Below are 12,880 nucleotides of genomic sequence, written 5' to 3'. Positions count from 1 at the left end.
ACGGGTTCATGATGCTGGGGGCTGAGGAAGAGGATTAGGGTGCAGAGGGAGAGGATTTGGCGGGCACCCTCATCCTCAGCCCCAACCCTCATCCTCCTGCACCCTAATCTCTTCCCCAGCCCTGAGCCCCCCGCAGCATGAACCCCTCATCCTCAGCCCCAACCCTCATCTCCCTGCACCCTAATCCTCTGTCCTCAGCCCTGAGCACCCCCACCCTCATCATGAACCCCTCATCCTCAGCACCACACCCTCATCCACACCCCAGCCCTCTGCCCTAGCCCTGAGCCCATCCTGCATCATGACCCTCATCCTCAGCCCCAATCCTCTCATCCCCCTGCACTCCCTCCTATCCCAAAAACTCCCTCCAGAGCATGCACACCCTCCCAGAGCGTGCACCCCTCCCCTTTCCCACACACTCCTTCCCACCCCCAAACTCCCTCCCAGAGCCTGCACCCCTCACCCTTTCCTACACCCCACCCCCAGCCTGCACCCAAACTCCATCCCAAAGCCTGCACCCCTCACCCCCTCACCCCACCTCCTGCCCCAGCCCAGAGCCTGCACCCAGCACCCAAACTCCATCCCAAAGCCTGCACCCTCCTGCACCCCTCAAACCCCTCCCCAGAGCCCCCCCCCACCCACCCCTCCCAGAGCAGGCAAGTGGGGGTGGAGTTTGGGGGGGCAGGTTCTGGGCACCACCAAAATTTCTACAAACTTGCCACCCATGCCTGGATCAGCATGCCACCGGCAGCCCGGGGGTTCCACTGCGCAGTTGCTGCTTCACTTCTCCCACCTCCCAGGCTTGCGGCACCAATCAGCTGTTTGGCGCCGCAAGCCTGGTACTGCATGCTTGGGGAAGACGTGAAGCAGAGGTGAGCTGGGGTGGGGAGGTACCACAGGGCTCCTTGGGCCAGGGAGTAGGGAGCTTCCGCGGGGGCGGGGGGCATACTTCAGGGCGAGGAGCTGCTGCAGGGCTGGGGGGGCACAAGGTGGAAGTTTTGCCTAGGGCGCAAAACTTCCTTGCACCAGCCCTGGTTTGGGGGGTTTATTTTATTTTGTTGTTTTTTTTTATTTTAAGAGATACTGAACACAGTTTTATCACATAGGCAATAGGTCCAAAGGGAATTCAGTAGTCTTGTTGAACAGTGTTTTGGCTGACCAGTGCTTACAGACTTTGTTCTGTACAAAGTATCCTAAAACACTTCACAAAATACCAGAAGGGCAGTGACTGTGCAGGAAACTGTGACAGCTTTTGTGTACTGAGCAAGAATGTTCTTGTGTAACCTGTCTGAGCATGACTGACTGAAGAGGAAATGTCAGCCAGGACACTAGGACTGAGAGTTCTACAGTACACAGGAAGGGCACACCAATTGCCTCTGCCCTCAGAAAGTGCAGCGTTCCAATCACTGCCTGTCGGTCCCATCTCATCCCCATCTAGTCTAGTCTCCCAGTGCTGCTTAGACACAGGGCCAATCCTGTCCCCACAAGTTACTTGAGATTTGCCTTTGGACCAGTATCTGGCTCCAGCTATGGTATAATTAGATATATGTTATGAATCTGAATTTCTGTTCCATGGGAAATTCCAACATTGTACAAAAAAGGTGTTCTGTTTCAGAACGAAATGCAGAATATTCTAAAATTTCCCACAGCAGGGGGGGAAATAATTTGTAAAATGTTTTGGAAATCATTGAAACCTTTCATTAGAAAAAATCTGAAATGAAATTGAGCCTGGAAGCCCAAACTCCAGAGCAGAGAAACTCTGGGGGCCACAGCTGAGCTGGGAGCCTTGGAGCATGGAAGTGTGATAGCCTCCATGTTTCCAGCATGTCAGCAGGGGAGCCTGGAAGCCATGAGAGTCCCTTCTCAAGCATTTTCTGATGAAAACCTGTTTTGTCACAATGTTCCCACCAGCTCTACTCAACTCTTGAATTCTTTTGCCTTCTAATGATGTTGAGCTGGACTAGGAAGTTGCTGAGATCCTCATTACATTTGTTTTTTCCTAAGTGTTTTTCCATACGCAAAACAATACTCTTTTTAAAATCTCTTACAGAGGTACAACCAGCAGTCCAGTTCATAAGGCACAGTACATTCAGGGTATAATTTCTGCCTCATTGTAAGAAAATGCCTCCAATGTATTTTGAAAAAGAAATCAAAAGCTACAGCCAACAATTACACAACTATTTCATGTAAAACAAAGGAGTAGTTTCCATTCCAAGCATATTGAAAGATTTAATCAAGGAAGGTTGCCAAGAACATGAAAACTTCCCCAGAACTGACAGTAACCAAAGGCTAAATCTATGCAAAAAGCAAAGCAAACTGTATAAAGGAAGGAATTCTGCTCCTGAGAGAGTTGAAAATCTCATTTTAAACGCTTAAAGATAACGTTCTTTTGATATGAAAATGGAATTGGAAAATAACCCCTTTGCTGGGAGTCACACTATTACTACATATCAGAAAGAAAGTACAATATAAAGCAATTAAATTTCCCTGGCAAGGTTTGTCTGTCAGGAGTTGTTTCTGCAGATACAGAGGCACCCAAAACAATGTTTTCACACTACAGACCTCTCAGTCAGAAAAGAAAGTGAGTTTATGAATGTTCAAAAAAATAAAAATCAAGGCATATAAATGGATCTTTCTTTGAGTCATCATAAGACTAGGTTTTGACAGAGATTCATTATCTTGGCATATGATAAGATATTCCCCTTACAAACAAACATTCACACTCAAAATCTAGGGCCCAGTTCTCCTATTGAAACGATGAAGTTTTGTCATTGATTTAAATGAAAGGTGATAACTTAGCCACATTTTAAAGTGTGAACACTTGTGATAAATTTTATTTGTCATACACTTGTGACTACCTCACCTGTAGTCTACCAAACTCTAATAGTTGTCCATCTCTAATAGGACAATTAATGAGGTAAGAAAGAGATCTTGGAGTCATCATGGATAGTTCTCTGAAAACATCTGCTCAATGCACAGTAAAATCAAGAATGATGTGCAGAAAGTGAATAGGGAATTGTTATCTACCTCTTCACATAACATAAGAACCAGGGGCCATCCAATGAAATTAATAGGCAGCAGGTTTAAAACAAATATAAGGAAGTATTTCTTCACATGACACACAGCCAACCTGTGAAACTTACTGCCAGGGGATATTTTGAAGGCCAGAAGCATAACTGGGTTCAAAAAAGAATTAGGTAAGTTCATGTCCATCAGCTTAACTGGGCAGGAATGCAACACCATGCTCTGGGTGTACCTAAACCTCTGACTGCCAGAGGCTGGGATTGGATGACAAGGGATGGCTCACTAGATAGTTGCCCTGTTTGTTTCACTTCCTCTGAAGCATATGGCACCAGCCACTGTTGGAAGACGGGATACTGGGCTGCATAGACCACTTGTCTGACCCAGTATGGCCATTCTTATGACGATTTCTATAGATTCCAAGCCCCTATCTTAACAGCTTAATTGCATCTGTCTCCAAACAATAAGCCACAAAAAAACCCTTACTAGATAAAAAATCTCCCACATACCACAAAGCAAACAAACAACAAAACACAGAAAAGAGCCAATCCCTGCCATGGCAGATGAACAATCTAAAGAAATGTAGAGTTAAATTGAGAACTCAGCCTTAACTATGACCATTTTTCCTATCTCTTAGAAAAGTGGTTTCCCTTGATATTGTTAGAGTGCCAATCATCTCCCAAAAGGACAAAGTGTGCACAGAGGTATACTTTTCTCCACCCTCCAGTTAACAAGGGATGTACTGTTTTCCCCTACTTCTCCCCCCACACCTTACATGGTTGCTTTTTTAATGTAAACAGCAGTAACTCAGAATGAAGATAGCTGAACTTCTAACATGAATGCTTCTGAAGCACAATAAATATTTTAGAAGGAACAAAGATCAGGGATAATTTGCACAGGAAACTGTCTTTTATTAATTCCCCCACAAGAAAATCCATTGAATACCCTCATCCCAGTCAGCCAATAGATCTAAACTGGAGACGAACGATGAACACAGCCAGTGGGGCCTGACCCTTCCCTTTCTCCCTCACTGCTGAACAAATTGTTACAAGACCACAAAGATACTGTCAAAGACAACAAGAGCCTTGGAGGCTGATTAGGAGAATGTTCTTTGTTCCCCCAGGGAGACCTATAACTAATCACTGCCAAACTAATTCATTGATGTTGGCTACCAAAGCAATAACAAAGCTAACTGCTTCTGTTCTAGGGATGTGAGACATACAGGCCCATATGTGGTTCCTTGCTGTGTCAGCAACTCTTTTCAGGCCTGACAGACTTACTGCACTTCACACTCTAGTGTTATGATATTTCTTTAAAAGGTGACATAATATATTGTTTAAAATCTAACAAACTACTGGTCATTAAAGTCACTGTGAAATGTTTGTAACAACTCTGTAGTTGAAATTACAGATACTCTCTGATATTATGTCCTGGAGACTGCAAACAGACAGGTTTCTTGTATGTAAAGGGGAAAGAAAATATGGCGGCAGATGCCTTGTCAAGAAAAGAGGGCTCTGATCTGTTGCCTCCAGGTCAGCCAATGGCTCTCTCTCCTGAAGCAAAAGGGGAGAGTACCTTGTTTAGGAAGTGCAATTCAGACACGTGATGGATTGTGTCACCATCTGCACTGTAACCCTGGGGCCTCACAATACCTTGCTGTTGTAGCTCCCAACCTGGACTGCTCCCATTCATTCTACCAGCATGCAGGTCACACCCTGAATGTCTGTGTTCTGGACAACCCTTGTCCAGCAGCTCTGACTGCAACAGACTGTCTAAAGCTCCACAGCCCTACCCTGGCTTCCACCAGCCTTGGTGACAACCAGCAAGAGGATACTAACATACTCTCAGTCCCAAATTTGCCCCAAACCGTGTGACTGTGGTGCCTGGCTGGACCACACTGAGAATGCCAACTCAGGGCAGACTGCAAACATTGGGACAGACAATTCCCAAGATTGGTGATTTATTCTATAATTAGATTCAGCAAACCACACTGGTTAACCAGAAGTCAAACACAGTCCCCTTTGGCAATCCAGTCTTTGGCTCCCGCCCAGACAGCCACGTCCACTATAGTGAGGGGTTACTGAAAACCTTATTCACCACACTTGAAGTTCTACCAGTGTGAGAAGATTAGACATATTGCCCACCAGGTCAATGAATATTTCAGATCTCACCCAAACACACATTTGCAGCCAATCCTTAGTAACTAAATCTAAGATTTATTAATAAAAGAAAAAAAGAGAAGCATATATGGTTAAGAGTTCAATATACATACAAATCTGTGTAAACTCCTTAGGCCAGTTTCACAGCAGAGACGGTGAGGCTATTGATTTGTAAAAGTCTTTCTGGAATCAATTTAAAAGGTTATAGTCCAATAGAATTTGTTCACATTCTTCCATGAGAACTTCTGGGTAAATCCAGAGTAAACCTGGAGACCTCAATCTTTGGCTTAGACCTTCCCTGTCAAAGTTTATGCAAACCTGAGATAAAAAGGATCAGGCCTGAAGTTTCTTTTATAGTTGATGCAAATGGGGTGCTGACAGATAATTCCATCACATGGGCTTTTATGAAAATGAGCTGGATAGTTTGATCTCTATTTAATGGATCCTTTCTTAGACAAAATATTAAGCAATAGCCATTTAAACTAGTAAAACAGTTCATTATATCAAATAATTTAGTTGAAGACAATGTAAGTAATATTATTTCCTGCAGTATCTTACATCTTTGATCTTTGAGTCAATAGAATACAGTAATGAAGAATTAAAAGACAGGAATAGGATTTTAGAATCTATAAGCTAATTAGATCACATTATTAAACTTCTAACAAGATATAAGTAAACACAGACAAAATACACTTAGCATCTACTGCTTAATTCTCTAACACTACAGGCAAACATGTTAAAGGTTTATGTCTAGTTAAGATGGCTTTGATAACTATGTACAAGGAATGGCCCTGTTTACCATTTCAGTACCTCCTATTAAGTTATGGGTCACTCACCAGTTTACCAGTCTGTCAGTGTCACAGTTGGGGTCACCTTGCAAGTAATAACCCAGACTGGTGGAAAAGGGTTGCCTGGTCTCCCGGCTTGTGACCAGAACGCCCAGTCGAAAAGGGTTCTGGCGGCTCCGGTTGGCACCACCGACCAGGCTGCTAAAAGTCCAGTCGGCAGCACAGCAGGGGGCTCAGGGCTAAAGCAGGCTCCCTGCCTGCCCTAGCTCCGTGAAACTCCCGGAAGTGGGCACCAGTCCTTGCAGCCCTAGGTGCATGAGTGGCTAGGGAAGCTCTACATTCTGCTTCCGCCTTGAGCGCCAGCTCTGCAGCTCCCACTGGCTGGAAACCACGACCAATGGTGCCTGCGGGGGTGGTGCCTGTGGGCATGAAGGCTGTGTGTGTTGCCTCCCTGGCCGCCAATTTGTCTAGGAGCTGCAAGGACCTGGTAGCCATGGTAAGTGCCACCGGGACCCTGCACCCCCTCCCAAACTCCAACCCACTCTGCCCCAGCCTGGAGTCCTCTCCTGTACGCCAAACCCCTCATCCCTGGCCCCACCCCAGAGCCTGCACCCCCAGATGAAGTCCTCATCCCCTGCCCCAGCCCAGAGCTCTCTCCCGCACCCTGGACCCCTCATTTCTGGCCCCACCCCGCAACCCTGGCCCAGAGCCCATACTCACCCCTCAGTACTACAACCTCCTGCCCCAACCTGGTGAGAGTGAGGATGGGAGAGAGTGAGGGAGGGGAGATGGAGTGAGCAGGGGCAGGGCTTCAGAGAAGGGGTGGGCAGAGGTGTTCGGTTTTGTGCCATTAGAAAGTTGGTAACCTTATGGTGGAAGCCAGGGTGGAACTATTGTGCTGTAGTCAGGCTGCTGGAGTCAGAATTGCTGATACAGTGCTGTACAGCGCAGACACTTGATGTGACTTGCATGCTTGTCCACTGCTGTCCAGGTTGTGAGCCACAGCAGCAGGACATTTGAGGCACCAAGGGTACAGGACAGGTGGTGAGAAAACCCTCACTGGTTTGGATTGCACCCCAGAACATGAGTGTATGTACTGCTTTATTTGGGCCACTGCCTGTTCCATCTGCTGCATTCCCTGTAGCTAATCATATGGATTTCTCTTCTAAGCACCAACTACCCAGTCAGAGTCAAAACACACACACACACCAATCACTGCTCCCTCCCCTGCATGCTTTGTTCAAAATGAGGAAGTGGAATCTCCTTTAAACTAGACAATAGCTGCTGCTGCTGAATTCTAGTACAATATAATACTTGGGTCATCCTCAGACATATATATTTGAAGTATAGTGCCTAACTTTATTTCCTGGTTTTTAAAGCCCTGTCCATATTGAATAAATAATGTGTGAGGGTATCTACTCAGGTGGTGATGCCTACAGATATTTTGGTGGTTACTTGACTATCTCAGTGCAGCCTCAGGTTCCACACCCGAGACAGAATGTACCTTGCTTAGTATTTCCATGGCTTTTTGTCTTATGTGGCCTTTCATTATACAGAAGAGAGTTAAAGCAGAGTAAAACTCATCCTTTGATCAATGGTCATGCTTTTCCACTGCTGCAAGTCAGTGAAGTCCTAGTGATACCTAGCAGACCATTAGCTACAAAAAGTAGGCATCAGGATTCCATTTCAAGCCAAAACAGAAGAGATTGAATGAGATCCTTATCCCCCAGGTGAAATATTTTAGTACAAACTACTAGAAACAGCGTAAGCTGCTGTTCACACATCTGATGAATACAACTTCCATCTGTGCCTCATTGAATTCTGGCAACATGCAGTATTGTTTAGCCTATTATTGCTCACTCTGTAGGGAAACTTTGTTATAGCAGGAGATGGAGGCAGCTCTCTCATATATAGAACAACAAATATGTGACTGTGATGAAGTAAGTCAGAGCTCCACATTCCAGAGGTGTGCTGATGCACTGAGCTGGTAATAAGCAGGACCTTGTGACACCTCTAGTTTGGGGTATTGAGAACCAGATTCAACACAGTGGTATTCTAGTTTCAGGCCACTGATTTCAGAGATGCACTGGGGTAAAACTGGTGTAATACAGTGATGAATCAGCTTCTTTCTGCATAATTGCAGCTTAAACTCTGTTCTTGTGCTGACAGCATTAGAGATGAGTTTAGTTTGGGATCCTAAGTTAAATATGTTCCTAGAGCTATGTAGTGTGAAACAGATTATAGATCTGATATGGAGATAATGAATAATCAATCAGTAGCTGTAAGTCTGCCTTTTGAAAATACTAACTTTACACTGTTTGCTTTCTTAGTTCAAGGGGAATATGCTATTAAATTTGATTTAATTATTTTATGTACCACTCAAACTTTCCAGAAGAAAGCCGAGATTTCCCATTATTTAGTCAGACCCTTTTATTATGAGAGTAACCTTCAAATCGGTATGGGGTGCATTCGCATAGTTACACAAGGAGTAAGCGGCATATAGTACATAGAGTTTGACCATGTACTAGTGGCACAACTAAAGGTTGCTTCCTTCCTCATTCATTCTTTTTAATGAGGTCTCCCAGCTGCTTGAATACATAGGTATATGTGTTTCAATTTTAAAGTAGCTAACCATGATTAAGATTCAATTCTCATTCCTCATCATGACCTTTGAGAAATGCCAGATATACTCAAGAATCATTTATTTAAATTTATGGGATAGATAAGGAGTCACTAAAGTTGTGAATGTATTTGATGAATGCATTTTATTAACAAATGAAAGATGTAAAACAAATTGAGCTTTTCTAGGTTCTCATTTCCTCCATCATTTTTAGCCACCTTTTAAAGCTACTAGAATGTAGGGCTGAGCTAATAACTGAATATTTGGTTTGGCTGCAAATCTGAAAGAAACTGAAAAATAAAATGTTTCAGGTCAACCAAACATTAAAATGTTTCTAAATTTTCAGTAAAGTGAAATGTCAAAAAACCTTTCATTTCAATATTAAGGTTTATAAAAAATATTTTAAATAAAATTGAACGAAATTCAGAAACAAAACATCTTTCTGAAATTAAAGATCAAAATGTTTCATTTAGAAGATGCCAGAATGGACTGATTTGACATTTGAGGGTTTTTTTCCAACTGAAACAATCAGCAAAAATTGAACCAAATCTAAGGAGCTCAAAAAAATGTGCACAACTCTACCAGAAAGTGTTTCTTTTCCCAAATATCTAAGATAAAAATAGTACATTAGATTTGTCGTGCATTTGCATATTGTCTGTTGCATCCTGCGAGAAAAATAATACATAATGAACATAAAAAAAATTAACAAAAGCATAATTTGGATAAAGAAATGATTGTGTATAAAATCAACTGGATGTATGATATTTTCTCCTTTGATTATTTTAGGGCTGATTCCCTATGTATCTAGAGGTTATAAGGGAAACATTTTAAATCAATTAGGTCTCTGTCTATAGCTTCTTGTCTGAATTAAGTCAATGCCCAATTGTTGATGATGATTTTACAGTATTATTTGTATTTGCCCATTTCTCTTTTCAGAAACAAATAAAATGGCGAAGAGATCATGTCTAAAATCTGTCTGCATAGATTTCTGCATTACATATATGCAAGTTTGTAGATATACTGCCTTAGGACTCATTTGTGGCTTGCCACAACCCTTGCAGAAGCAGCTGTGTTGACCTAGGAATAGACCCAGAAGAACTAGATTGTGACTCTCAATCTGGTTCCCAGTTCTCCCCTAGGACAGGGGGAAGTAATCTGCAGCCACCCTCTGCCTGACAGAAACTGAAAACCTCCTGGTGCCAGCTCAAGTGAACCAACTGGTACACTGAGGCCATGGGGGAGGCCAAGTTTCCACCCAATCCCTATTCACCTATGCAGGAGGGGAAATAGTTGCTTCACCAAGGCCACTTCCCCCCATTTCCCAGCATTGCTATCCACCAGCAAAGGGCATTAAGAGGGCACCCTAAACCTCCTTACATCCCTGCATGGATGTAGAGGACAAGTTAGCATCTCACCTTTAAAAACTAGTGTAAAAGGAAGTTCTTGGCCATCATGCCGTAAGGCAAAGCATTTTAATATTCTTTGCATTATCTGCAGTGATATTTTAATTGATAGGATCCTTTGTCATTTTTTATTATCATAGATTTTCTTAAAATATCTGTAGTCAAATGGGTAGTTGGTAGGCAGGGAGGGGAACTTGATCTCTACCACACTGTATTAACTATGTATCCTCAATATAAACAAATAGCCATCTGCCTATGGATAGGCAGGGTAGGTAATATCAACTGTTTTATTATCAGCACCTTTCTCATGTTTTGTCATATTGCTTTGAGGTGTTTTGACTCAACTGCCAGAGCTCTGGTTTATGTCAGGTCCTTTTGTATGGTATCTTTCAGCATGAAAAATCACAGTAATTGACATAGCAAGTTACCCTTTGAATATGAAAAATCATGCAACAGCGTGAGAAGTGTAGAAAATGTGTTTGAAGTGATGGGATAATACCTTTAGGGTGAAATTCACCTCTATGTAGAGGCCTAACACCAGACCTACATACCACTTGTATCTCACATTCGTCTGTCCAGGAATGTCACCACAAGATATTTTGCAAATACAAACCACTCACAGTTTTACCAACCTCAAACATTCAAAATCCATGAGTCAGGACCCCCGCCGCCCCCCCCCCCACAAAATGAGTTTGGCTTCAAAAACCATTTCTATATAATAAATATATATATTATATAATTTATATATATATATATATATATATATATATATAATATTAATTAAAAGGTTGGGTTATTTGTATTTGTCTCCTGGTTTTTGCAACTCTATGGTACACTCATATAATCGCCTATCTCCAGGAGCTGGGCTTTAAGTCAAACAGCAAATATCATGAAAAACTTGATAAAATTGTGAGTGTTGGCAACACTGAATTCACTGGCCGAGAATTTACACTGTCTCTCTAAAACAGAGAAGATAAAGAAAAAAAATAAAATAAAAACAGCCCCCTTCCCACAAATACTTTATCCTTCTCTCTCTCTATGCCTATTTGGTGAAGCAAAGAAAAGATAAGATTATGAGGCCTCAAACATGCAACAGCTGTTTATCATACCCTTAAGGAGAAATTCTGAAAACCCAAACGATTAAGGCCAGAATCTGACCACAATTAAACTACTGTAAATCTGGAGTAACACTGATGTAACAGAGCCAAATATATACTTTAAAACATTGGTTTTGATGTATTTCTTAATTTAATCCATTATATTTAGAGGTAAAAAGACATTAAAGTTAGTTCAGGCTTCAAACGGTCTTCAGAATTTTAGGGCTACAGCAGAGTGAACATACTAACTTTAATGGAGATTTAGACTGCTGTGACAAAGCAGAATCTGGCTCAAATTTGAGGAGGTTGATGGGGAAGGGGAAGAGGTAATGTCACATCAACAGCATTGTAGACAGTAGAGTGACATTATACCTCTTAGCACACATTCCATTACATCCTTCCCAAGCCAGAGGTGGAACACAGCTTGAAAACTAGTTTTCCATTCCTCTCTGTCATTTGTTGCTGTTTCCATTTGCTCTCTCAGATCAACTGTTCTGCCCATCCTGCCAAGGGCTCGTATTAAGATTTCTCTTGGGCACCCTCTTTTCCTCAAGCCAGTTGGTTTCCACTTGACAGCTTCATGTGGCAGTCTGTGTGTTGGCAGCCAGAGTACATGCCCCAAATATGTCTAGTGCTTCCGTATGATTCTGGTGGAGACTAGCTGCTAGTTGGTGATTTCTTGGATCTCTTCGTGAGTGAAGAAGTCTTTCCATCCAATGCCCAGAATCTTTCATAGGCATTTATTTTCAAAGGCATCTAGTTTTCTGTCTAAGGGTTTGGTAGGTCTCCAACTCTCACATCCGTATGTTAATGCAGATTTCATTTCAGCTGAAAATTCTCAGTTTTGTTGTGGGGCTGTATAACTGATTTCCAGATGTTGTTGAGTTTAATTAATGCTGTGGATTTCTTTCCTATCCTTGATGTCACTTCCTTCTCAAGGTCCCTATTGTATAGGTCTAGATTGTATTGGGTGCTGCCCAAGTAAATGAACTGTTGTACTTTCTTGATGTTTTTGCCTTCTAATGTGATGTTACTGCTTAATGGCTGGGTTTCAAGAATGGTTGTTTTGGCATAACAGATCTTGACCCCTGGTTGGCCTGACCTTTTTGCCAGGTTGTCTGTCTGTCTGTCTTTGTAGCTTTTTGGGGTATTGCTCAGTAGTGCAACATCAGCAACAAAGTGTAGATCTTCTAGGCATTTGCCATCTACCCATGCTATACCAGTGTTTTTGTTGCTAATAGACTTCTTCATTATCCAGTTTATGCAGCCCTGTTTCATGGCAGTGTCCACTTTAAACCACTCTGTTGTCTGGTTTTAAAGTGCTCTGTAAAGGTTATTCCTCGGGCAATACTGTACCACTGTGCATGTGCCGAATTCATGTCCCCTGCAGATTTCTTTGTTTCCCTGCAGAAAATTATGGGGAAGCAAAGGGAAGCCACAAGAGCAGTCCCACAGTCTTTCCCAGCAGTGCAGTCATGTTGTTTTGGGTGCCCAGAGCAGCCAGTGGAGAGAAAAATGACTACGTGGATCGGGGACTTCCCAGCCGCTGGCTCCCACCCTGTGCCAGGTTCAGCTGCTAGTCCCAGCTGGGACTCTTCCCCTTCAAGGAGAGGCCGGGGATGGGTTAGACCCATCCCCAGAAACCTCCCCCAGCTGCAGGAAGCTCTGCCCCCCACTTGCTGCCCCCATCGCTCCTCAGCCACAGGGGGAGAGGTCACTGTACCAGGAGCTGCTCCTGCACGCATCTGGACCCTCCCCATACCCTGCCCCCCCATGCCCTGAATCCCCTGTCATG

General features: G+C 43.1%; 1 protein-coding gene across 1 annotated transcript in view; it reads right to left on the bottom strand.

Annotated features, from left to right (window-relative positions):
- Positions 1 to 12,336, bottom strand: part of LOC116828242 (pulmonary surfactant-associated protein D-like) — a 30,558-nt gene extending 18,222 nt beyond the window's left edge. Inside the window, exon 1 of the mRNA XM_032786319.2 lies at positions 12,188 to 12,336. Coding sequence (XP_032642210.1) covers positions 12,188 to 12,336 — 149 coding nt within the window. The remainder of the gene's footprint in view (positions 1 to 12,187) is intronic.
- Positions 12,337 to 12,880: the final 544 nt, after the last annotated feature.

This window comes from Chelonoidis abingdonii, chromosome 15, assembly GCF_003597395.2.
Source record: "Chelonoidis abingdonii isolate Lonesome George chromosome 15, CheloAbing_2.0, whole genome shotgun sequence".
NCBI classification, from domain to species: Eukaryota; Metazoa; Chordata; order Testudines; family Testudinidae; genus Chelonoidis; species Chelonoidis abingdonii.
The sequence above is the reverse complement of the archived record's forward strand: the minus strand, read 5'-3'. Positions and strand labels throughout refer to the sequence as shown.